Here is a 26,833-nt window from a genome sequence, read left to right on the forward strand (position 1 = left end):
AGGTCCAGCTCCTAGCTCGTTTCTTTTGTAACTGTCACTCTGGAAATATCCATGGTGGCAAGGATTTGTGAGCTGACTACCTGATCTTACGATGAAGTACGTGCCAGGTAAGGTGCCTGTTGACTGGCTGAGTTGGACGGTTGTTTAAATACGTTGATGGGTGTATAGAGTGGGAACCAGAAAATCAGGTTACTCTGTGAGGGTATCTACAGCCGGGCGTTCGTTATGTGAATGTGGGAAATCGGAAATTTATATTGAGTTTACTTAAAATAACTATAATTGATTTGTCTCTGCTGTGATGTTGAAGAAACTCGATTAAATTTAAAGGAGTTTGATTTTTTTTTTTTTTCTCATTGCAGTCTACGGATCACCCAACTCTGGACAAAGTATTAGAGGTACAGCCCGAAAAGCTAGAGCTTATCATGGATGAAATGAAGCAGATTCTAACTCCAATGGCCCAAAAGTAAGAAAGCTATTTTTGTCTTTTCTTAACAGATGGCATTCGAAGGAAGAAATTGTTCTATAACCCTTGCAGAGGAAAGGTAGATAGTTACCCAAATAGATTCAATTATTTGAATTGGATCATAAAACTTAGATGCTCAGGCATATGGCCTCCCTGGAGTTTGTACCATAGTGGAGTGGTTAAGGGGTATCCTTTGCGACCCAAACTGCCTGGTTGTGAATCCTGGTGCCCCCCTCAATTATTAGCTGTGACGTTGAATAACTTAACCTCTGTGTGCCTCAGTTTCCACATCTACAAGATTTGGGATAATAGTAGTACACGTTTCGAGGAGGATTATGAAGATTAAATGGGTTAATATTTCCAAAACACTCAGAAGCAGTGCTTTGCCCATAAAGGCCACATGTGTTTGCCAGCTGCGTAGATACTTCTTATCAGCTCCAGGTCTTTGGTGCCTTGACCGTGAGCCTCCACCGTACGTCTGAATTCAGCACGTGTTGCGCTAAGAAGCTTAGATCGATTCGGTGTTGTTGAGGTCACTGATACTGTTTCCTTCTGTTCATGTTTTAATTGTGCTAGGATTATTTTATGAAACTAAGCGTTGTGAAGGGTGGTTGACAGAAAACAGCTATAAAAAAATAGATGCACATAGGGATTCCTAATCACAAGTCCATTGTTGGGTAAGAAAATGTAGATGTCCTTATTGAAGATGGGAGAAAGTTATTTGGAATGATGATTTCTTCTAGAGATACTGGACATTTGTGCTCTGGTTTTGGTTCTAGTGGACGACACTAAAAGATTTTTATCATCTAAAAGTTTGTTGTTGTTGTTGTTGTCGTTTTTAATTCTTAGTGTATTACTGAAAAGATGCACTCTGTCTTGTGACAGACAACATTTTCTAAAACCATTTTACTTTGAGTATTTTAGGACGACTGAGGTTATCTGTGTCCCTATTATTGTAGTGCCAGATCTGACATATTCTCTTCTCCTTGTCTGTCTTTCAGGGAAGCTGTGATTAAGCACTCATTGGTGCATAAAGTATTCTTGGACTTCTTTACCTACGCACCTGCCAAGCTAAGATCAGTAAGTTCTTGCCTTTAGTTTTTAAACCAAACATAGAGGAAGAGCCACATTAAAATGTAAAACACTGCTTTGATGGACATTGTCTTTTGGAAATTTTAAAGAGTTGTTTCCTTATTTAGAGAAGATAAAGCACTAAACTCCCTTTGAACGAGTCTACCAATTCTCTGTAGATATTTGCCAGAAGACTGTGGAATTGACTGTAGTTTTATGAATTTTGTTGGGTTTTTATATTTTAATTATAAGCCAGATACTTTAATTATAAGCCAGTCCTCCAGCTAACCACACTGAAAATTAACGGATAGATACTTGGCATTCAAGTAGTTTGAAATTCACCCGTGCTGATACAAAATTCACGTCGACCTGAAAAGGTTAGGGGAGGACACTCATGTAAAACTAAATGGACCATGAGAGACTGGACCTCATATGATAGAAGGTAAGGAACAGAGCGGGAAGGTAATTTGTACTGCCCTTCAGGTCAGCGATGGGAATACAAATGAGAATTCATCATTTACTCCCCTGAACTTTGCTTGCCTCATCAAACCGTGACCACATTGCCCATTCGTCCTCATTTTATTAGTAAGGGGTAACTAAAATAATAACCCTGACTGCTTTTTAACAAATACGCCAGATTAAACATTCATAGGAATTTTGACCCTCTCACAAGTTGGCATAGAGAAGAGAATTTTCCAAGAGTAAGCTGCTCACCTCAGCTTGTGGTTCAACGACTGTAGCAGGTGCTGCTTCACTTTTGGGGATTTCTCTCTTTTCTGCAGGGCACAGTATCTCACAGTCCTGGATATTTTAAGGCGGGACAGTACTTTGAGATACGAGAATATGAGCACTGGAATATAGTCAGTGGTGGAAAATCTTTGTCATTATTATTTATTTTTTAGTGTTGAATGTATTAATCACAGAACATCATTGGGAACTTCGTGTGAATGTACAGTAATGGGACAAATCTTCCCTGGCCCTGGGGGCATTAACTCTCCAACTGGATAGCTTTGAATAGATTCATAAGTTTAGATATGTAAGCTGAGCGCTGTATTTCTGGGACCCATCCTGGGATAAGATTACAAAATCGTGGGGCGCCTGAGTGGCGCAGTCGGTTAAGCGTCCGACTTCAGCCAGGTCACGATCTCGCGGTCCGTGAGTTCGAGCCCCGCGTCGGGCTCTGGGCTGATGGCTCAGAGCCTGGAGCCTGTTTCCGATTCTGTGTCTCCCTCTCTCTCTGCCCCTCCCCCGTTCATGCTCTGTCTCTCTCTGTCCCAAAAATAAATAAACGTTGAAAAAAAAAAAATTAAAAAAAAAAAAAAAGATTACAAAATCGTTACAGATGAAATCACGTATTTCTTATTGAAGAAAATAGTCTCTTTCCTGGTCGGAGACTTTGTATATGTTTTATTTATTTAATATAAATTTTTAAGTCGGGAACAGACTAACGTGAGGCCTAGCAGAACTGTCAGAACTCATTTACCTCTATGTGCTAGGCTTCCCAGATACAATTAAGAAATTAGGTACATTGACCATGCAGAAAGATTAAAAATCCGCTAAATTACCTTGTAAAGCATTAATAATTGGGATTTTACTAAAGGGGTCATTGATAAATGAGGACCTAGTCTAACAGACTCATTATTCTTAGGGAAATATCAGTTGAGTGTTTTTACGGTGAATGACGAAAATGATTTCTAGAAGTAATCCAGTGACAGACTGAAAAAGAGAAACTTTTTCAGCCCAAATTAGTGTTTTGTTTTCTGCGCATTACACACACGACCGTTTTAGGGAATAATATTGTATCTTTTTTATCTGGCTTTACTATTAAAAACTCCCTCCTTCTACAGCCACTTCGTAGCTTTATTTTTCTTGAAAAATCTTTTAGAATATACAACACACATACATACTTTTCTGAATAGATATTGGTAAAACTCCTCGGGTATTTTAATAGAAATCGCGTACCACCGGTATTCACTGCCCTCGATGACGAAAAAGAGGTGTAGGAAAAGGTTGTGTTTTCTGCACGCGTCTCTATACGATTAAAAATGAAATTGTTCTCCACCTCTACTCTCTGTGATTCTCTGTGTATAACTGGTTCTCAGTAGAAGATTTTAAAAAGGCAGGAGGAAAGGACAAAATAAAGCCGTGGTGGCGTTTGTTCCCCAGGAAGTGATCGAAGCCATCCGCGAGGCAGTAATATACCTGGCACACACACACGATGGCGCCAGAGTGGCCATGCACTGCCTGTGGCACGGCACGCCCAAGGTGAGTGTGTCGCTCGCGGCTTGAACCGCCTTCCCCTCCACTTTCCCGCTCCTTTGGTCTTTGCCCTGATGTGTATCAACATTATCTTTGCAAAGTTGAGCCTCAGGGCCTCCCAGGAATTGGATTTTCTTAGGGCCTAGTGTTTCTCTGTTGGAGTTTTCATTAAAGTACAAAAAGCTTGGGGCGCCTGGGTGGCGCAGTCGGTTAAGCGTCCGACTTCAGCCAGGTCACGATCTCGCGGTCCGTGAGTTCGAGCCCCGCGTCGGGCTCTGGGCTGATGGCTCAGAGCCTGGAGCCTGTTTCCGATTCTGTGTCTCCCTCTCTCTCTGCCCCTCCCCCGTTCATGCTCTGTCTCTCTCTGTCCCAAAAATAAATAAACGTTGAAAAAAAAAAAAATTTAAAGTACAAAAAGCTTGAGTTGTCTTTATTTGGGAAGGGACCTGTCAAGCAAGTAGAAACAATATGTATATCAGGCTTACCCGTATAGAAGTTTTGGTACCTGTCAGGTTCTTTGATTCCTCATTCAGTGATCTTAGTGGGGGAGGGAGAGGCGGGAGGAGATGACGAACACGCGAGATGATGCTCTCGTGGGTGTTCAGTACTTTGAGGGATGAGGTAAAGATCCGTGTTAGTTGCAGGAGTTCAACACGAAATGATCCACATTTCCTTGATCAGTATAATTTTGTCTTGTAAAAGTGTTGTGCTTTGCCCACTTTTTAAATGAATACCACTTGAGTTTCTGGTGAACCAATAAGTATTGAATACTGTCTGTATGCTGCACCCTTACACATTTCCAGTCAGTTCACACGCTGAAAGAGATCTCTCCGTTCTCCCTGTAAAAGAAGGTATTTCCACTGGGTTTGCCTCACAGCTAATAACTTTAGGGTTCCGTACTTAGGTCACGATGGATTGTCACATACAGGTCTAATAGGATTGGAATAGCTCTGGAAGGACTTAAAGTATATTGCCGTTTTTTTGGTTCTGGCCATGTACCTGTTTTCACTCATGAGAAAAGTGTGTCAGACTGGTGGAAATTTAGCATTCTAGACATTTTTGGCCATGTAGTTTTTAATCCATAACTACAAGAAATTAACTTTTCTCTTTTAAGGACAGGAAAGTGATTGTGAAAACAATGAAGACTTACGTTGAAAAGGTGGCTAATGTAAGTATAAGAAAAGTACAATTTCTGTTATTTTTTGTTTGCTTTTTGTCTTTTTGTTATTTTTAATGAAATGAAATCACGTCTATTGTAGAAAATTTGAAAACTTCAGAAAATTGCCAACAAGAAAATTATTCATTATTTTAGTACAATCTCTTTCTGTGCATCTGCCTTTTTATGGCATTAAGTTTATACTAAATGAGATTTCTCCTTTTTGCATTTAATTTCATACTGTGACAACTTTCCATTTTTATTAGATATTTTTGAAGACCTGATATTTAACTTCTTTAATGAATCTGTCCATTTATGTTATTAAACGTGGAAATTACTGTCTAGAATAAATTTGTAAAGTCAGCAGAGAAAATTCCAGTTGTTAAGTTTTGTGGTTCTTTGGAACCCTTTGGAGATGCTATAAAAGCTCTCCTCATGAAATCATAGAGGGTATGAAAAGTTTTTTCCAGAGAGATTAATCGCCTCGAACGATAGTATTTCCATGTATTTAAATACTTACTAGTTTTCCATAGTATTTCTAGAATATACATAGTAGCAAACATATGTTAAAGCTTCTGATTTACTGGGGAACTAAAATTGGCCACAACAACTGTATCCTATGAAAAATGCAAAGAGAACTCCTAGCAGCTGGTGGCCACTTTGGACACCGATAAATTGGCACTCTGTGCCTATGGACGTTTGCAGCTGGAGACCGGGGAGGGAGTATAAGGCCATGTAAGGCAGGTAACTTTTCTGTAACAAAATGAAAGAAAAGATTCTCTAGTGAGTTGTTTCCAACATATGAGATTTTACTCTTTGTTTTTCATCGTGAAGTAAATCTTCTAACATTTTAATTTGAATATTTTAAATTAGAAATGAGTAAAAACCGAATGTTAGTAGAAAATTCTGAAAGGTATTAATAGTAAAAAACATTTCTTTTTTCTTTCTTTCTTTCTTTCTCTCTTTTTGAGAGAGAGAGTGAGGGGAGGGAGGGACAGAGAGAGAATCCTAAGCAGGCTCTGTCCTGTCAGTGTAGAACCCGATGCAGGGCTCGAACCCACAGACCATGAGTTCATGACCTGAGCTGAAATCTAGAGTCTAATGCTTAACCGGCTGAGCCATCCAGGTAGCCCCAAAAGTAAAACACATTCTTAAATAATAAAATTAGATTTGTTTTAATTTTACAGTTGTATAAACAGTTTTGGGGTTTTTGTTTTTGTTTTGTTTTGGAGAACCTGATCCCAGCAAGGCGTTGTAATGGTAACAAGAAATGGACAGCGCAGTGCCTTTTTTATCCCACGGAGTTGCTTCTAAAGAGAGGAGATAAACTAGTAACTGCCCATGGATTTAATTTATGGTTATTTAGACATGTTTAATTTTCCACATATTGGGGATTCTTGACATACTCTCTTATTTCAGTCCTTTTACACGTATAAAGACTTATCATCTTGTGGCCTGGCCTGTGGTCTGTCACAGGATCTTGAGGAGAGTTTGTTTTGTGGAATTGGTGCGTGTGGTATTCCATAAATGTCAGATCAGGGTGGTTGACAGCGTTGTTCATCTCATCAGCGTTTTTACTGATCTGTTTCTCCTTGGCTGCTTCCATCAGGTGCTGAGAAAAGTGTACTAAAAATCTCCAGCTGTAATTGTAGAGGTGTCTTTTTGCCACTGATGTTCTGTTCCAGTTTCTTTTGTATTCACCCAGAGATCCTGTGTATGTGGGCATGCTTCTGTGTGTGGGACTTAAAAAATCAGAGACTGGTGGTTGTGTGCTGTGTACACATTGTTATGCTTTGTTTGCTTCTCTTAATTCACCTCAGGGTCCTTTTATTTCTACACACACACACACACACACACACACACACACACTTTGTACCTCCCTCGTTCTTTTTAATGACCGGATAGTGTTTCATTATAGGACTTCCATAACTCAGTTAACCAGGCCCGACTGTGGGATACTTGGGTAGTTTCTAGTTTTTTGTTATTTCTAGTACTGCTAAAGAACATGCCCTTTGTGCCTCTGCGGAAGATAAATGCCTGGAGATAGAATTGCTAGATCTGAAAGTATGTGCATTTAAAGTTTTTATGAATGTTGTCACTTGGCTTTTCAAAGAAGTCGAATGACTGTACATTCTCATCAGTGACGAGCACGCCTGTTTTTCTCAAACCTTTGTCAAGTTAGTATATTAGCAAGAGTTTTCACTTTTGCCTATATGATAGGTGGAAAATGGTATTTCGTTGTTTTAATTATTGTCCTTAATAAGTATTAATTAAGCTGGCTATGCTTAAAGCCAGCTGTCCCATGTTTTCTGTGAACTATGTTCTTTGCCCATTTTTAGTAGGGTTGGTCTTTATGGTAACGATGTTAGACTTTGTCAGTTTTCTCCAGTTTTTTCTTTTTTAATGTTTAGTTATTTTGAGAAAGAGTGTGTGTGTGAGCAAGGGAGAGGGGTAGAAAGAGAGGGAGAGAGAATCTTAATCAGGCTTCACGCTCAGCATGGAGCCCTAAATGGGGCTCGATCTCATGCCTGTGAGATCGTGACCCTGAGCTAAAATTAAGAGTCAGAAGCTTAACCCACTGGGTCACCCAGGCGTCCCTCTCTGGTTAGTTTCTAACTGAAACATTATTACCTGCCATGTTCTTTATACGTGGCTCTGAATGAGTACTTTCAGAAGTCACATACCCTCTCCAAGTAAAAATGATTGATATCATTACCTAGGATACAAAAAGAATATGCCACAAGCTGTGAAAACGCTTTTTTTCATAAAGTAGAAGTTCTTAAACTTTGGAACAGTGTCAGCATCGCGGAAGTAATTCTCTTATTTCAAGAGGTGACCTTTAAGTCACCACGGACATGTTTTGATCTTGTGCTGCTATATTAAAAGCAGTTATTTTTACCTAATTCTCGTATTCATTATATAAATATATTTTTTTAGTTTACTTTTTTAGTGTTTCTGTTCTAATCAAACAGGATTATTTTAAAGAAATTAGACAATAGGGGCGCCGCCGTGGCTCAGTGGGTTGAGCATCGGACTTCGGCTCAGGTCATGATCTCGCAGTTTGTGAGTTCGAGCCCTGTGTCGGGCTGTGTGCTGACAGCTCGGAGCCTGGAGCCTGCTTTGGATTCTGTGTCTCCCTCTCCTCATGCTCTGTCTCTCTGTCTCAAAAATAAATAAACGTTAAAAAAAAAAAAGAAAGAAATTAGACAATATACAAAAGAAAATGAAACTATTACAGTGTCCTTCATTCCAGGATTTTCTATGTACACATGTGTATTTTGTATCTTATATGTGATTATATCTGAGTTTATATACTTTCTTTTTCATGATTGAAATTATATATACGTAGTTCTACATTCTTGGGGTTTTTTCCCACTTCCACTTGAACTTTTTTGAGTTTAATTTCAAGTAGTAATTTATTAACAGGATACTTATTTTTGAGAGGTGTTACATCCTGGTTAAAAAACAAGTGAGTCTCGCCTATTTGATACTGAAGAATGTGCTTTTGCTTTTCTTTGTTTCTTGTAATCAACCTAGAATATCATTAACTAAGTCCTGATAAGAGGGGAAGTTCCTTTGAATGGCTTTTATCTGTCTTGTTTCTATCACTTTAGATAGTCGTTGGGTTGATAATCTTTATAAAGTGACTCCACGGGTATACTAAAGGGGAGAGGCTGTACAGGTTTCTGACCTTTCCTGGCTTCCGTTTCTTACAGGGCCAGTACTCCCATTTGGTCTTATTGGCGGCATTTGATTGTATTGATGATACTAAGCTTGTGAAGCAGATAATCATATCAGTAAGTAATTAATTCTGATGGTCTTGGATAGAACTTAAATTTGTGGCTGTGTCAGTTTGACTTCATACCTGTAAGTGTAAAGACCTGGAAGTGTGCTTTCTGCCAGTATTTTGTTAGTTTTATTTATTAATTTGTTTGTTTGTTTAGTATTTCATTTGTTTTTATTTGTTTTTCTGATTTTAATAAGATATAGTTGACGTATAACATTATGTAAATTTAAGGAATACATTGTGTTGATTTGAGATACTCATTTATTGCAAAATGATTACCACCAAGTTTTTATTTATTATTTTAGTTGACTCAGTTAAGTCTGTTTTGGACACTTGCTTCTTTCCTGTATAAAACAACAATACTGTAACTTGATATTAATAATATTATTTTAAATTTGCAAAAGACTGGTTAAATTAGGATAACATGGCTGTCAGACCACAGGACATGCTAAATGAAAAATTAGCAACGCAGTGCTCGGGTTTGCTCAGAAATTCATTGCCATAGTAATTCTGCAGTTAGTCAGGAACCCACAGGGAGCGGATGCCCATGACCTTTCTCTCCTTCCTTTGGAGAAACGACCTGTGCACAATTACCCAACTTATCAGTGCCCCTTCCTGGATGGAGCTGATAAAACTCCCTCGATTGCAATACTCCTTAGAGCTTCCGTGAAAGCTTTGTCGGAGTCCTATTAAAAATTCTCAGAAAATTCCTTTTCATTTCAGCAGTTCCTTGTAGCCTGGTCCAGCAACCATGAAGTGGTAATAAAGAAATGCAGTTCATTTAACCCTAAGTTTGCCTTCAGGAAAACTAAGTTGTCCTTTTGGCATTCTGCGATGCCTGCCTCTTTTTCTGACTTCGGACTATGTGATCCTTTCTTCCCTTCCCTTCCTTTCTTTCTAGTGCATAAACGGTGTGGGGTACATGACAGAGGTCACGGGGGTAGGGATGAGCAGTTGCAACATTGGTAGCAGTGACCAAAATTAGAAGCCTCTTAAAACAGTATGATCTGTATAGACTTGGATTACACGAACCTTTGTTTCGTACATACAGGTGGGGCCCTTCGGCCAATCTTAGTGACAAAAGCAGCTTCTCCCTAGTGGACGTTCAGAAAGAGACTTTACCTGTTGGCATGCGGTGGTGCTGTGGCCTCTCTGTGCAGCCAGTCTGGACCGGTAGAGCTGGTGTAGTAGAAAAAAGGGACCAGCTGGTCCAGGGGTAGATGCCAGATGTCGGTCCCAGTGTGTGTGAATTTCTCATGCCCTCGCTGTCATGTTGCGACTTTCCCCTTGACTGTTTTAAGATTGCGATGACTTTCTTTGGGGTAGGATTGTGGGAAGAAACAAGTTGGCAAGACTTTCATGTCACAAACTGAGTATTTTGGCATGTTCCTTGTGACTTTATTACCCTTTTGACTCCAATCAATAATGATTGTTTTTCATTCCGGTGACAGAGATGTGAGGCCATAAATTGGCAAAATGAATAAAGTTGTTTCACGAAAATGGAAACAGGCTGGGCTATTGAAAGTTCGCTTTTGTTTTAATATTTTCACAACAACTGCAATTTGCATAAGTGTTCCAAATGGATTTCAAGAGAGGCCAGGCTCCCTTCAGGATTTGCCTCCGTTGTCTGCTAGATTAATTTTTGCCCAAGCATTCATCCCACTTAGAAGTTGCTTGTGAAACAGTGTTGATTCCTTGTGCTTACCGGTTTGATTCCCATAACTACTTAAGCTACATTCCTGATGACTTGCTCATACTTGGGGCAGCTTTCCCTGAGAGTGGCCTCATGTGCCGAACTCTTGCTTCTAACTGACGAAACTGTGTATCCTTACGCTCTGTTATAGCTAGCGACGGAACTCGGGAATGCCGATACCACCACGAAACCTGGTGTGGCGTTCAGTGCTTTTCACAAATACCCAAGAAAGCGTAGTGTGGCCACTAAGCATTCTTCTGTTCAGGGGTAACCAGACTTCCTGAAACGTCAGGTTGAAACCACAGCCCGGTCATCTGAGCCTTCCTCTTTCTCCACCTGCTTTACTTTCCAAAATAAACATGCTTCTAAAATTGATCCGTTTTTACCCTGGAATCGTGGGTGTGGTGCGGCTGTTCTGACGGCACGTTCCTCTGAAAAGGACGTAGGCAAACCGGCCAGTTGCTGTTTGAAAGTGAAGAATATTGATGCATACTTTAAAATATATTATCTTCTAAATGTACACAAAGGTACAAAGGATGATGCAGCAGACACCCAGCCTCCCAGCATCTGACCAGAAGTAAACCTGACAGGCACACTGAAGTTCGAGCCTTTTGTGGACCTGTCCTGACTGTGTATCCCACCCTCCCCCATACCCACTGGGATGAATTCTCTGTTGTTTGGGAGCCTTGCCCTTTCACTGTATGTAAATGTATATGGTACTGTTTTGCATGTTTACAGATTCTCCATAAACGATGCCTTGCCTGTTTTTTTCTGCACCTTGCTTTTTTCTTTTGGCATTGCCTTTGTGCGATTCAGGAGGGGTCGGCAAGTTTTTCATAAAGGGCCAGATTGTAATTATTTTAGGATTTGTGAGCCATTTTATGATCTCTGTTCCCTAGTCTTGGTTTTTTTGTGTGTTTTTTTTTGTTTTGTTTTGTTTTGTCTTTGTCTTTAACAACCCTTCAAAATATGAAAACCACTCTTATCTCCTAGGATATGTGAAAGCAAGCTGCAGGTTGGATTTGACCCACGGGCCATGACTTGCCCGCCCTGTCCTAAATCCCTGATTTTCAGTGCCAAATAGTATTGTACTATGAGTAGAATAATTTTTCCAGTTTTCTGTTGGAGACTTAGATTGTTTATAATTTTAAAAATACTTCAGTTCTCTTTAGATTTTGCTATCCCACGTGATTTTATGAGCATTCGTGTAGGTCTCCATGTTTTTCTAAGGCGTTTACGTAGCAGAATGGATGGGTTGCCAGATACCCTGCACAGATGTTTACAAAGAGTCACGTGTGGTATTTGCCACCCAGACACCACAAAACCTGTTGCATTATGCAGTGCTTTTAAAAATAGCCAAGACAGCTTAGTGTTACTAAGCATTCTGTTCACAGTAACTGGCTTTCCTGAAATGTCAGGTGGAAGTCACAGCCTACGCTCTCCTTTTTTATGACCAAGCCCCAGTTCAGTCTCTAGACAGCGCTCTCTGCTCTCCCAGCCGGACCTGCTCTCCACATCCTTGCAGTTTGTCCTTGCTCTCCATTCATTCAGCGGTTAATCATGACGTGACCTGGGGCTCACAGAGTCAGACGCGTTCACAGACCAGGAGGGCACATGAGGAGCCCGGCCGGGTGTGGGGGGGTGGGCTATGGGGAAAGGAGGAGGTAGCTGCCAGCTTCTAGGAACTTGAGCTCCATAGGGATAGAGGCTCCTGGTTTCGTGTTCTTTTTTTTTTTTTTCCTATTTAATTGCGGTACAGTACACATAATATCAAACTTACCATCCTAACCTTTCCCTTTGTTTTTGCATAGTTTTTTTTTTTTTATTGAAGTAAAGTTGGCATACAATATTATATTAGTTTCAGGTGTATAGCATAATGATTCCACAGTTATTTACATTCCTCCGTGCTCCTCATGGTGATGCGTCCCCATTGGTCCCCAACAAGGTCATGACAATATTGTTGACTCTGTACCCTATGCTGTACTTTATAGCCCTGTGACTTACTCATTATAAAACACAAAACAAACATCAGAAATATACTCAAATACAAAGAACAAACTGGTGATGAGTGACCTTTACCCTTCTCCTGCAAGTCACTTCACTCGTGTAAACCTTGGGCTTCTTATTAGTGAAATGGAAGGAGCCCTAGTACCTCTGTCAAGGTGCTGTGAAGAGTATTTAAGATGAAGGGTGTTCTGCTCACAGCACTGGCTCTGGTTCCTGGTAAGCTCTTAACAAGTGTTAGCTTCTGTTGGTGATCACAGGAAGCACCATACACTTTTGTGCAGATAATGAGGGAAGCTTGGGATCTTAAAAAGAGAACCATGGCTCTTGTGTGGAATCTGGAGCTGGCGTTGCCAATGTCTGGGTCACAGATTTGGTAGCATTGTGATCTCCTTGATGACCAACTTCATCTTTGGCTCGGTTCCTTGCATTAAATTACTAACCTCATTGTAATCAGTAGTTATTTAAGAGATCAGAACATCTAAGTATATATTATCTCACGGAGAATTCCTTTCCATGGAGTCAGAGCCCTGCCACTATCCTCGGGCTGGTCACCTGCCCCGTTTATGGGTTCCTCATCTGAAAACCTCCAGTGTTGGACTGAATTCTTTCTGTGGCCCCAGCCACTTCTGCAGAAATCCCTGCTGCTCAAACACGTATGGCTTTGAATATCTATTAGGGCTTGTTGCAAGAAATAGGAATGTTGGGGTGGGGGGGAACGATTTTTTTCTGTTGCAGATTCTCTCTTAAGAATACAGGAATTTTTTCACAGTGACTTTCCTGTCTGAAAACATCAGGGCATTTATACAGGAGCTTAGTTGGGGTGGGGATGACATTGCCTTTGTTACTTAAATTCAGACAACTAGAAAAGGAGATTATTGTTCTTGGTTAGTTGATTGGAAATGTCATAGAGTGTAATTATTTGTAACTGCTCCGTGGAGTCTTTCTGCATTTATTTCCTTCCCCGCCCATTTTTGTTTTCAATGCAATCCTTAAACAGCCTTCATTTGCCATGAATAAGCAGCTAACTTTAAAAGCCTTTATTCACTTGTGCGATTTAACAGAGTTCCTTTATCTGTCTTCACATACATCTCAGTGGGGAAATTCTAATAAGAATGTTCTTCATCGATGCTGATGCTGCATTTAAAGCAGCTGCAAATTGACTGTATCTGCTCAGTGACCCCAGCAAGCGGTGTCCCTAGTAATAGTGGCCTAAGAACTATTGGTCATGGTGAATGAAGAGAACTCCGTTAAATATTTTTTTTAAGTCCTTGAGCTCGGTCACTTGTATAAATGGATTTGTTCAGTAATGCTAGTCACAGTACAGACTCCAGTCTGTGTTCTGAGTGTAAATCCTTGTGCTTTAATGACATGATTTCAAACTTAGCTCCATCTTTTCTTTTATGTACATTGGGAAAAATAGTGGAGAATGTACCCTTCTGTACCGCTTGGATTTCAAGCGCACATTATTTTAAGCACCTAGATTCATTTTTTGTGTCTTTGATTTCACAGGAAATTATTAGTTCCTTGCCTAACATAATAAATGACAAATACGGAAGGAAAGTCCTCTTGTATTTACTGAGCCCCAGAGATCCTGCACACACAGTGCGGGAAATTATTGAGGTTCTGCAGAGAGGAGATGGGAACGCACACAGGTAAGAATAGTACAGTGGCTTGAGCCCTTTGTTTTCTGGTGTGGTTGCTTATTTTGAGTAGCTTACATTTCCAGAAATCTCCTCACGCATGCATATCCTCTATTGTGCTTCTCTAAAACTTGGAAGGTGAATCCCATTTTTAAGCCTGTAATTTTGGCAGATTCTTTAAAGTTTTTATCTAGAAAAGGAGATAAATGTATTGTGCCAAAAGAATGCCTCTGAGTGCCTGGCACAGAGTAGGCATTCATTGTGTGGTCCGTTTTGGTTTTGCTGCATTTATTTGTTTTAAACTGGAGCAATTTTTTTTTTTTTAATTTTACTTATTTTTTTTTAGCTCTGGTATGGCTATCATACAGTGTTATTTTAGTTTCAGGGGTACACAATATAGTGATTCAGCAATTCTATACATTCTTCAGTGCTCATCATCGTAAGTGTGTTCTTCACCTATTTCATCCACTCCCGTCCCCGCCTCCCCTCTGGGTAGGTAACCATCAGTTTGTTCCCTATAGGTGAGAGTCTGTTTTTTGGTTTGTCTCTCTCTCTTTTTTTTTCTTAGTTGATTTGATTTATTTCTTAAATTCTGCATATGAGTGACATCATATGTTATTTTATTTGTCTTTCTCAGACTTATTTCACTTAGCATTATACTCTGTGACTCCATCCATGTTGTTGCACACAGCAAGATTTTATTCTTTTTATGGCTGGGCAATATGCCATTGTCTCTATACACCACATCTTCTTTGTCCATTCATCTATTGATGGATACTTGAGCTGCTTCCATAGTTTGGCTATTCTAAATAATGCTGCAATAAACATAGGGGTGTATTTATCTTTTCAAATTAGTGTTTTCGCACTCGTTGGGTATATACCCATTAGTGGAATCACTGGATCATACGGTAATTCTGTTTGTAAATTTTTGAGGAACCTCTGTACTCTTTTCCACAGTGGCTGCAACCAGTTTGCATTCCCACCAACAGGGTTCCTTTTTCTCGACATCCTCACCAGCACTTATTGTTTCTTGTGTATCTGATTTTAGCCATTCTGACAGGTGTGAGGTGATATCTCATCGTTGTTTTGATTTGCATTTCCCTAATGATTAGTGATGTTGAGCATCATTTCATGTGCCTGTTGTCTTTCTGTAGGTCTTCTTTGGAGAAATGTCTGTTCATGTCTTCTGCCCTTTTTTAATTTGATTCTTTGTTTCTCTGGTGTTGAGTTGTGCAAGTTCTTTATATGTTTTGGATACTAACCCCTTATCAGATATGTCACTGGCAAATAACTCCTCCCATTCCGTAGACTGTCTTTTAGTTTTGTTGATTGTTTCCTTTGCTGTGCAGAAGCTTTTTCTTTTCATGGAGCCCCGGTAGTTTATTTTTGTTTGCATTTCCCTTGCCTCAAGAGACATATCTAGAAAGATGTTGCTATGGCCGATGTCAGAGAAACTACTGCCTGTGCTCTCTTCTAGGATTTTTATGGTTTCAGGTGTCCAGTTTAGGTTCTTAATCTATTTTTAGTTTATTTTTGTGTATGGTATGAGAAAGTGGTCCAGTTTCATTCTTTTGCATATAGCTGTCCAGTTTTGCAATATCTTTGTTGAAGAGACTGTCATTGTCCCATTGCATATTCTTGCCTTGCAATCCTTTGTTGAAGATTAATTGACCGTATAATTGTGGGTTCATTTCTAGGCTCTCTCTTCTGTTCCATTGTTCTATGTGTCTGTTTTTTGTGCCTGTGCCATACTGTTTTGATTCTACAGCTTTGTAGTATATCTTGAAATCTGGGATTGTGATACCTCCAGTTGTGTTCTGTTTCAAGATTGCTTTGGTCCTTCAGGGTCTTTTGTAGTTCCAAACAAATTTTAGGATTATTTCTTCAAGTTGTGGGGAAAATGGTATTGGTATTTTGGTAGGGATTACATTAAATCTGTAGACTGCTTTGGGTAGCCTGGCCATTTTAACAATTTTTGTTCTTCTAATCCATGAGCATGAAATGTTTTTCCATTTGTTTGTGTCTTCAGTTTCTTTCAGCAGTGTTTTATAGTTTTCAGAGTATAGGTCTTTCACCTCCTTGCTCAAGTTTATTCCTACATATTCTTTTTGGTACAATTGTAAATGGAGTTTTTTTGCTTAATTTCTCTTTCTGCTACTTCATTATTAGTGTATAGAAATGCAGTGGATTTCTGATTGTTAATTTTGTATCCTGTGACCCTAACTCATTTATCTGTTTTGGTAGTTCTTTGCTAGTCTTTAGGGTTTACTCTATATCGTATCATGTCCTCTGTGAACAGTGACAGTTACACGTCTTCCTTACCAATTTAGATTCCTTTTATTTCTTTCGTGTTGTCTCATTGCTGTGGCTAGGACTTCCAGTACTCTTGAATAAAAGTGCTGAGCATGGACATCCTTGTCTTATTCCTGATCTTAGGGAAAAGCTGTTTTTCATCATTGATGATGAGGTTAGCTGTGGGTTTTTGTTATATATGGCCTTTATTATCTTGAGGTATGTTCCCTCTAAACCTGCTTTGTTGAGGGTTTCTATCATGAACGGATGTTGTATTTTGTCACATCCTTTTTCTGCATCTATTGAAACATCTTTTCTCTTGTTGATGCATTATTTTGATTGATTTATGAATATTGAACCACCCTTGCATCCCAAGAATAAATCCCACTTGATTGTGGTGAATGTTTTTTTAGTGTATTATTGGATTTGATTTGCTATTTTGTGGAGTGTTTTTGCATCTGTGTTCATCAGAGATAATTGGCCTGTGATTCTCTGTATTTTTCTGTAGTGCCTTTATCTGGTTTGGTATCAGAGTAATGCTGGCCTCATACAATGAATTTAGAAGTGTTTCTTCTTCTATTTTTTGGACTAGTTTGAAAAGAATAGGTAGTATTAACTCTTCATTAAATGTTTGGTAGAATTCACCTGTGAAGTCCTCTGGTCCTGAACTTGTGTTTGCTGGAAGTCTTTTGATCACAGCTTCAGTTTCATTGCTGGTAATCGGCCTGTTCAAATTTTCCGTTTCTTCCAGATTTAGTTTTGGAAGGTTCTGTGTTTCTGGGAATTCATGCATTTCTTCTAACTTGTCCCAATTTGTGGGCACACAAGTTTTTATACTATTATATTGTAACCCTGTGTATTTCTGTGGTGTCAGTTGTTATTTCTCCTTTTTCATTTCTGATTTTGTTTATTTGAGGCTGCCTAAAGGTTTATCAATTTTGTTCATCTTTTCAAAGAACAAGTTCCTGGTTTCATCTGTTTTATTGGGTTTTTTTAGTTTCTGTTGTGTTTATTTCTGCTCTGTTTATTATTTCCTTCTTTATACTGGTTTTGGGTTTTGTTTGTTGTTCTTATCTAGCTCCTTTGGGTGTAAAATTAAATTGTTGTTTTGAGATTTTTCTTGCTTCTTGAGGTATGCCTGTATTGCTGTATACTTCCCTCTTAGAACCACCTTTGCTGCATCTCGAAGATTTTGGATTGTTGTGTCTTCATTTTCATTTGTCTCCATGAATTTTTTTATTTCCTCTTTGATTTCTTATTGACTCATTCATTCTTTAGTAGCATGTTATTCAGCGTCCATCTGTTTGTGTTCTTTCCTGATTTTTTCGTGTGGTTGATTGCTAGTTTCATAGCATTGTGGTCAGAAAAGATACGTGGTATATGACATCAGTCTTTTTGAATTTGTTGAGACCTGTTTTGTGGCCTAATATGATGTATTAGGGAGACTTCCATAGAAATTTGAAAAGAATGTGTATTCTATTGTTTTAGGATGGAATGTTCTGAGTATATATGTTAAATCCATCTGGTCTAAACTGTTATTCAAAGCCACTGTTTCCTTGTTAATTTGCTATTTAAATCATCTGTCTGTTAATGTAAATGGATTCTCAAAGTCCTCTATTGTTAATGTATTATCAATTACTTCCTTTATGTCTGTTATTAGCTGCTTTATGTATTTGAGTGCTTCCACACTGGGTGCATGGATATTTACAATTGCTATCTCTTCTTGTTGGATTGTCCCCTTTATAATTCTGCAGTATCCTTATGTGTCTCTTGTTACAGTCTTGTAAGTTTTAAAGTCTGTTTTGTCCAATACAGGTATTGCTACCCCAGCTATCTTTTTTATTTCCATTTCGTTGATAAATGCTGTTCCATCCCTTTATTTTCATTGTGCCTGTGTCTTTAGGTCTGAAATGAGTCTTGTAGGCAGCATATAGATGAATCTTTTTTTATCCATTCCGTCACCCTATGTCTTTTGATTGGAGTGTTTCGTCCATTTGCATTCAAAGTAAATATTGATAGGCACGTACTTATTGCCATTTTGTTACTTGCTTTATGATTGTTTTGTAGTTCTGTTCCTTCCCATTGCTCTTTTCTCTCACAGTTTGCTGGCTTTCTGTAGTGTGGTATACTTGGATTCCTTTTTCTTTATTTTAGTCATATCTATTACCGGTTTTTAAATTGGGGTTATCATTAGGTTTATATATGGCATCTTATGCATCTAGGAATCTGTTAAGTTGATGGTCACTTGAGTTTAAACCTATTCTAAAAGCACCAAATTGTTACTTTTCTCCTCTTTCCCTTCCTCGTTTTAGGCATGGTGTCATACTTTACATCCTTTTATTTTGTGACTCCCTCAACTGATTGGTATAAATAGACTTAATTTTGCTGCCTTTATGTTTCCTACTTTTCTTACTCCTGCTTACGGTCTTTCCTTTTCACTCAGGGTGTGTCTCCTTTTGCATTTCTTGCAGGGCTGGTTTAGTGGTGATGAATTCCTTTAACTTTTGTTTGTCTGGGAAACTCTTAATCTCTCTATTCTGAATGATATCCTTGCTGGACCGAGTATTGTTGGTAGCATGTTTTTTTCTTTCAGAACTTTGAATATATCACGCCACTCCCTTCTGGCATGCAGAGTTTCTGCTGAAAAATCAGCTGATAGCCTGAGGGGGCTTCCCTTGTATGTAAATGTTTTCTTTTCTCTTGTTTCTTTAAAAAGTCTCCGGCAAGTTTTGCCATTTTAATTACTGTGCGTCTTGGTGTGGACCTCCTTGGGCTGATTTTGTTGAGGTTCTCTCTACCTCCTGGATCTGGGGATCGGTTTTCTTTGGGAGATTTGGGAAGTTTTGAGCTGTTAACCTCTGTAAGTAAGTTTTCTGCCCCTTTTTCTGTCTCTTTTTCCGGGATCTTTATAATGCAAATGTTATTACGCTTGGTGATGTTGCTGATTCCCTTAATCTCTTTTCATTTTCTATTGTTGTTTGGCCCCTGTGTTAGTGGGCCAGTGTGGGGCCGCCTAGGCTCGATTTGAGTCAGACCAGGTGTCTGCCACGGTGCAGTAGCCCCGACCTGCAGCGGTGCCTTCCCTGTGTTGTCCCTGAGAAGCTTTCCCCGGGGCGGGACCCGCTGTCAGACCAGAGGTCTTCGCCCAGACCCTGCTGGCGCTGCCCTGGACTGCGTGTGGCTAACTCCCCCTCTCCCCCGGGCGGGAGTCGCTGCGGAGTGGTGCCGGCCCCTGTCAGAGCTGCTCACACACGGCCTCAGCTTGTGGCCCTGCCTCGGACGGTCTCTGGGCCAAGAGCGTGTTGGAGGAGGGAGGTCTGCAAGAGGACACGGTGGCGGTGGCGTGGAGCTAGTCTGTTTGGGGGGGGTGGGGCGCGCGGGGGGGGGCGGGGTCCCGGAGCTGAGGCCTAGCCGGGAGGGCTGAGTCTACAGAAGTGCTCAGAGATGGGGGGCGCTGTTAGCAAATCAGGTGGACGGTGTTGCGTGGGCACCGTTCCCACAGGGGTCCGTGTGCCTCGGCCAGGGGACGGGGGAGGGAAGTGGCGCCCTCCAGCTTCTTCTTTCCTGTAGAAGTGTCCCGAAGATCCCTGCCCCTCCTTCCCAGGCTGTGAGCTTAGTAAACGGATTTCCCTCCCGCATATCCCAGGTGCTTTTCGAACTGCTGCTTCTATGTTGTGTATCTTCACAGGCCTTTTTGTCATGCTGTCTCTAAGGCGGGGACTCCGTTTTCTGTCACCCTCCCTGCTCTCCCAGAGCCAAGCATGCTGAAAGTTCTGGGTGTTAAGCCCCACCGATTGATTGTAAGAACCCATGAGATTATGCCCCGCTGATTGTCAAAGCCACATGTTTCATTCCCACATGTTACAGGGATTCGTCTTCCCCAGGCAGACACCCCGTGTAGGGCCCGCCTCTCGTGAGGGGCTGTTTCTCCCTCCTCCACCCCCACTGCAGACAGTCCTGGGCATCCTTTCAGCTTCCGACCCGCGTCTCCTCCCTTCCTGTCCTCACCAGTATGGCCTCATCTCTAGATTGAGCGGTTTAGACGCTGTTCTGCCAGTCCTCTGGTCGTTCTCTGGGCTGTTCACCCTGATGTGGGTGTTATCGAGTGTATCCACGGGAGGAGGTGGGCTTAGGGTCCTCTTCTGCCGTCCTCCCCGGAGATCAGTTTTGCTTTATTTTTAAAGCTATTGTTATCACACAATTCGATATTGTAGAGAGTAGAGTCCATAAAGTAGTCTAATCCTGTCTTCTAACTTGTTGTTGTTGTTTGGGTATTACATCGGGCAAGGTTCACTTATTAAGTGCTAATTCTGTGACAGGCACTGTTCAGATCCTGGAGACACAAAGATGAAAGCGAGGTATCCCACCCTTATAAGTTGCTTACTACCTGCACACCACAGAGAGAGAAACGATTACGCCAAGTTGGACCAAGACTGTTTCTTAAAAATGTTTAGTGTGTATTTATTTTTGAGAGAGAGAGAGTGTGTGTATGAGCAGGGGTGGGGCAGAGAGAGACATGCAGAATCTAGGGCAGGCTCCAGGCCGCCCGACGTGGGGGTCGAGCCCACGAACCGCGAGATCATGATCTGGGCCGAAGTCGGATGCTTAACCGACTGAGCCACGCAGGCGCCCCTGACGCAGATTGTTTAAAGCCCGTAGAGGTTTTTGTGGTGATAAGATCACTGTCTTTCCGTCGCCACTCATCTCACCCGAGTGCCTCGTTCCCCACGCTCCTACAGTAAGAAGGACACCGCCATCCGCCGGCGAGAGCTCCTGGAGGCCGTCTCTCCGGCTTTGTTAAGCTACCTGCAAGGACACGCCCGCGAAGTGGTGCTGGATAAGTCTGCGTGCGTGTTGGTGCCCGGCATTCTGGGAGCTGCCACGGGAGACGTCCAGCCCGCCATGAGCGCCATCGCCGGCTTGGCGGCCGCAGAGTTGCACCCGGGCGGCCAGGACGGAGAGGTAACGTGCTGTCGCGAGACGGGCGGAAAGCTGCAGCGTGGCACAGACGCCGGCCACTGAGATCAGGGCTCGAAGAGAACGCCGATGCTGACTGCCTCCCCTCAGCCCAAACCCGCAGCACATCTGATCCTTCGGATTTGGAACACGGTGCCGCTGCAGGGCTGTCCTTCTCAGAGCTTCCCGTGACTTCCTCTTACTCACAGAGTCGAGACCGTCGTCTTAACGCGGCTCTCTGCGGCCCGTGGTTGGCACCAGGCTGCCTTCCTAGCTTTTGCTGTGTTCTTCTCTCTGTTTTGAATTCACTGTGGAGTCTTGCACCTCTCTGCATTCGTATGCACCTCTTTCCTCACCCTGGATGCCACCTGTGTCCCCGTTTTGCCGTGCTGTCCCTGTAGAAAGCCTCACTCCTCCTAGAAGTTGCCCAGAGTCCCTCTCCTTGAAGTCTTCCCAAGTTCCCTCCCGTTAAAAAAGTCCGCTCTTGCTGACAGCTCCCCTGCCTGCCTGCCTTGGCCCGGGACTCCTTCTGCCTTACCTCTTAAGTTCCTTGATCCACACACCTCATCTGTGCTGGGCGGCGGTCAGCCCTGTTCCCCCATCCCCCAAAGCTTACCGTTTTGCTGAACACAACATAGAGACGAATACGTACCCAGATAATTACCCACTAGAGGATGGAGATACCTGCTGTAAAGGACACGTACGTGTTCTCTGGGGCCGTATGAGAATGGGAGCCAGCCTGTCCCCAGGAAGGCTTCCCCGAGGCAGTGAAGGTTACACTGAGGCCGGAGGATCGTAGCTCAGTGAAGAAAGGCAGAGGGAGGAACATGGGCCGCAGTTGGAAGGAGGGAAGGGTCTCGGCTCATTTGGGGACAGAGGGCTCAGGGGAGGTCAGCCGGCAGAGGGAAGAAGAGGCAGAGGTCAGACCGGGCAGGGCCTGTGTGTTGGGGAGTCTACTATCTCCTGCTGCGGGCCCTGGGTCTGGACCCTCCCCTCACAGGGCAGAGCGTAGAAACCAGCCAGGAGGATGTAGGCGTGATGAGTTTTCTCTGCAAGGGATGGATTCCGTTGTCTCCGTGCTTGATAAGGAGAGATCCTAGGTGCTGTGGGACCCGTGGGGACCAAGTGTCAGTGTTTCTGCTGTCACGCTTCGTCCCACAGGTTCATTTGCACTCAGAACTGCCTATTGCAGCCTGAACAGTGGTTGGCAGGACGTCGGGACGAGCGCCGTGTGGTGCTATTCAGCGTGGAGGTCATGAGGCCGCGCCTGAAGTGCCTTTTAGTGGCTCTGGCCGCGGTGTCCCTCTTCCTCTCAATCTGGGGATTGGGCTAGATCTCTGGTCCCTCCAGGCGTCAGGGCCACTCCCTCCTGAGTGTTATCGAACTTCCAACTTGTCTGAGTCCTCACCTGTGTGCGGTGACAGAGAATGGACTGCCGGCCAAGGCGTGGCTGAAGACCGCTGTTTAAGTCCCTGCCTTCTTGCCCCCTTACAGCTTCACGTCGCAGAGCATCCTGCAGGACATCTCGTTCTGAAGTGGTTAATAGAACAAGACAAGAAGATGAAGGAAAGCGGAAGAGAAGGTAGGCTGTGAAACTTGACCTTCTCCTGCGTCTCATGTGGAATTTCAGTAATTCCTGACGTCCCTGAACTGTATGCCGGTCATTTACGTTCAAGTGAAACTTGCTGAGTGTTTACAAGTGATGTCTATGAACGAGAAGTAACTTAGGGGTTGCAAATAATGCTCTAGTAGATGTTGGAAATTTATGTCCCATAATCCTTTAATTTCCTTTCTCTGTCCACCCTCCCTCACTGTCTCACCTCCCTCGCTACTTCAGGCTTCGGATCTGGCTGGCCAGAGCCCTAAAATGCCATTCTGTTCCTTGAGGGGGTGGGGGCGGGAAGCGGGGGAAGATTTGTGAGTGTCACTACCCCCAGCTGAAAAGTGTATTTATCTCTACTTTGGAGGAAAGGATAAGCAGAAAAAAACTATCCTTCTCAGAATTTTGAGCTAATGCCTGTTTGGCATTGAAAATACATATGACCAAAGAGCAAGCCAGTGCTTGGCCGCTTGCTGCTCTGCAGAAAGTCAGCTTTCAAGAGAAGGACAGCCTCTTTTATCCACCTGAAAAGTGGCATCCCATTCCTGTCTCAGTCCTGTCTTTGACCAGACCTTCTGTTACTGAGTTCGAGCTCCATCCAGTATTGTAGCCACTGAAGGGCTTTCCCAAACCCTCATTGTGTCTGGACAAAGCGACAGATCATGAATTTCTGTCTTGAGGCAAGTTGCAGCCTGACGGCTAGTGGGGCGATCAGTACAGTAGTACAGTTGTCACTTCTCACTCTCCCTTGAAGATCAGAGACTTGGGGCTGTTTTTCATTGCACACTTCCCGTAAAGGAGACAGCTTGTAACACAGTTTGAAGGGAAAATAATGTATTGAATCATCTTTTTCATTATTAAGAATTCAGTGCTCTGTTGAGCTGAGTTTATGTCAGAAAAGTTGTCTGGTTTACTTTTAAAATCCAAAGAATTTTCAAGTGACTTTTGTCCCTAATTCGGTTACACTGGCAGCCTTATAACATGCTTGTGTGGACCTGCCGTGTTCCTCACATTCACGGAGCTCCGAATGGGCATGGCTGGCTGTCTTGGCCCTCTGTCGCCGTGTAACAAGCCACCCCAAAACTTGGTAGTTCTCAAACAACATCTGATCGGGGTTTGGTTTTGTTCTCCTCACTGTCACCTGGGGCAGCTCGGCTTAGGGTCTGAGTATCTCTGCACTTGGGCGATGGCTGGCGGTGGCCAAGTCCAGCAGCCTCGTGCCATCCCGCCAGGCTGCTTGGGCTTCCTCACAACATGGTGGGTGGGCTCTAAGAGAAGAAAGCAGGTGCGTGGTGCTTTTATGATTTAGCCATAGAAGTTACTTAACATTGCCCTTTCCCTTCTCTCTTGGTTAAGTCCGTCACAGACCCACCAGAGTTCAAAAGAAGACATTGATTCCAGCTCTGGGTGGGGGTGGGCGTGTGCAGCATTCTAGAAGAGCACACAGGACAGGGATACTGTCATGGTCAGTCACCTTTGGAAAACACCATCTGCCTCACTGGCCGATTGCTGTCCTTCGACCTGTGCCGGGAAGAGCTAAATGACCCTAGGCCTCTTGGCTTTTAAAGGGTCCTCACATTTGAGTATCTTCTGAGTGAATTATATATGCAACCACCCAAGATACTTACCTTCAAGATAGGTTTGCCTTCACTTCCATCTGTACCCAACCCTAGCTTTCAGAATTTCTGCTTTGTCCAAGAATTAGTTACATACACTTCCATCGCACGGTGAATAAGATAATATACCAAGCCCTTGGGAATCTGATAATGACAAGCAAGCTAATAACACAAGATGAGTAACATTTTTGACGGGTGAATGGCTAGCTTTGTAGACAGAAATTACCAGGTGTCAATCACAATAGTCACGTGACCACTAGTCACCTCCTGAGTGAGCATTTTTCACGAGGGAGAACTTGCTCTCATCCAAGCACGAGGTGTTGCTGTCAAACATTTACTTCCTGCATGCCTTTCAGGTCAGGGTTAAATCATTAAATAGTACAAAGAGAAGCAAGCACGACCAAGTGCTCATTTTATAAGAATTCATTGTTTGTCCTGAGTAATTATTTCTAAACAAAGTCTAAAACCTGGATCAGAGTAGAAGGAAATGGCTGTATTGGAAACACATTAAACAGGGGCGCCTGGGTGGCTCCGTCGGTTGAGCGTCTGACTTCGGCTCAGGTCGTGATCTCACGGCTCGAGAGTTCAAGCCCGGAGTCAGGCTCTGTGCGGACAGCTCGGAGCCTGGAGCCTGCTTCCCATTCTGTGTCTCCCTCTCTCTCCATCACCCCTGCACTCTGTCTCTCTCAAAAATGAATAAAAAACATTTTGTAAAAAAGAAGAGAATTGTAGGACATTAATGGCTTTTTAAAATAAAAATGAGGGGCACCTGGGTGGCTCAGTCAGTTAAGCGCCAGACTTCAGCTCAAGTCATGATCTCACAGTTTGTGGGTTTGAGCCCTGCCCACATCACGCTCTGTGCTGACAGCTTGGAGCCTGGAGCCTGCTTCGGATTCTGTGTCTCCTTCTCTGTCTTCCCCTCCCCCACTCGCACTCTGACTCACTCTGTCTCTCTGTTTCTCTCTCTCTCTCTCTCTCTCTCCGAGAAATAAAAAAATTTAAAAACACACATCAAGTAAATCAGAGCTGGAATTTTTAGTATTAAGGAAGATTGAGTCAGAACTCTCTTTATTCACTTTTTTATTAGAATATTTGTAGATTTAAGGGCAGTAGAGAAGTAGATTGGGAGTTTAAATCTTGGTGTGATGTTCACTAAGCTTCAGTGTATTTTTCAATTTTTCAGGTTGTTTCGCAAAAACACTTGTAGAGCATGTTGGTGTGAAGAACCTGAGGTCCTGGGCCAGTGTAAACCGAGGTGCCATTATTCTTGCTAGGTACGTACGTGTGTGCCTTGGCCGGAGAGGCCCCTCCTCCTGCCCGTTGGCGCAGAAGCCCCTTCCTCCACATTCTTCCTTGGGTCTGTCCTTGGTGTCTGATCGCTGGCCATCGCTCCCGGTCCCTCAGGGTGCATACGGGCACAGCAAATAGCAGAGGCCAGACGTAACTCTTTCAGTCGGTTCTTAAAAGTTTATTTTACGGCTTTGACCAAAATAGAATTGGATTCTCTCTCTTGCTCCCTTGCTCTACTCAGGAAAGCACTTTACCTCTGATTAACGTGTAGGGGTCACTTTCACGACCTTCTTTCCTCCCCAGGTTATGGAGCCCTCCGACACCCGATTATTATAAATTATGTAATTCATAGGATTTGCCAAGTATATACGTTTTCTGGAACATTATTACGGCCATTGGGAATTATAGATCTCAAAAAAAAAAAAGGGATCTGTAGCAACTAGTTCATCTTTTGGCATTTCGCGTTGGTTGGGCTTAAACTGTATGTTCCGAAGTAATAAGCCATCAGTCCGGCCAGCGTCACATCTCCTCACCTGGTCCTTGTTCCTGGAAGGCTGTGTTGGCAACCCCTGGACATTTTGCCTTTTGACCCTCCTCGTGCATATGCACGGTCTCCCCCCTCACACACCCTTCCTGCCTTTGGCAGCCACCTATCTGTTCTCTGTATTTATGAGCTGGGTTTTGTTTTGTTTTGTTTTGCTTTTCTTTTTGTTTTAAATTAGACTCCATGTGTAAATAAGAGATCACACAGTGTATCATTTGATTGTTTCATCACATTTATGGTTTTGACCAAAATTGTAATTGCATTCTTTTTAACGAATTAGTCTTGTCCCTGTGAAAACTGACAAAGTTGCTTTTTAAATCGTGCCTGACTTTACGTGTCATTTTTCTTACTTTGCAGTATTCTTAAAAGGATTCTGGGAGCATTTGCTACTGAAGTCTGCATGCTAATTGTTTATTTCTAATTAAAATGATAGAATACTGATGATTTGTGAATTGAGGC

General features: G+C 42.4%; 1 protein-coding gene across 1 annotated transcript in view; it reads left to right on the forward strand.

Annotated features, from left to right (window-relative positions):
- Nucleotides 1-26,833, forward strand: part of PUM3 (pumilio RNA binding family member 3) — a 38,896-nt gene that overhangs the window by 9,436 nt on the left and 2,627 nt on the right. Inside the window, exons 8-16 of the mRNA XM_047101506.1 lie at nt 360-463; nt 1,465-1,543; nt 3,701-3,799; nt 4,908-4,961; nt 8,666-8,746; nt 13,946-14,088; nt 21,108-21,330; nt 22,819-22,906; nt 25,724-25,814. Of these exons, the coding sequence (XP_046957462.1) occupies nt 360-463; nt 1,465-1,543; nt 3,701-3,799; nt 4,908-4,961; nt 8,666-8,746; nt 13,946-14,088; nt 21,108-21,330; nt 22,819-22,906; nt 25,724-25,814 (962 nt within the window). The remainder of the gene's footprint in view (nt 1-359; nt 464-1,464; nt 1,544-3,700; nt 3,800-4,907; nt 4,962-8,665; nt 8,747-13,945; nt 14,089-21,107; nt 21,331-22,818; nt 22,907-25,723; nt 25,815-26,833) is intronic.

Source organism: Lynx rufus, unplaced genomic scaffold, assembly GCF_022079265.1.
Source record: "Lynx rufus isolate CCGP_SWC_20201006 ecotype Redwood Valley unplaced genomic scaffold, mLynRuf1.p SCAF_10, whole genome shotgun sequence".
NCBI lineage: Eukaryota > Metazoa > Chordata > Mammalia > Carnivora > Felidae > Lynx > Lynx rufus.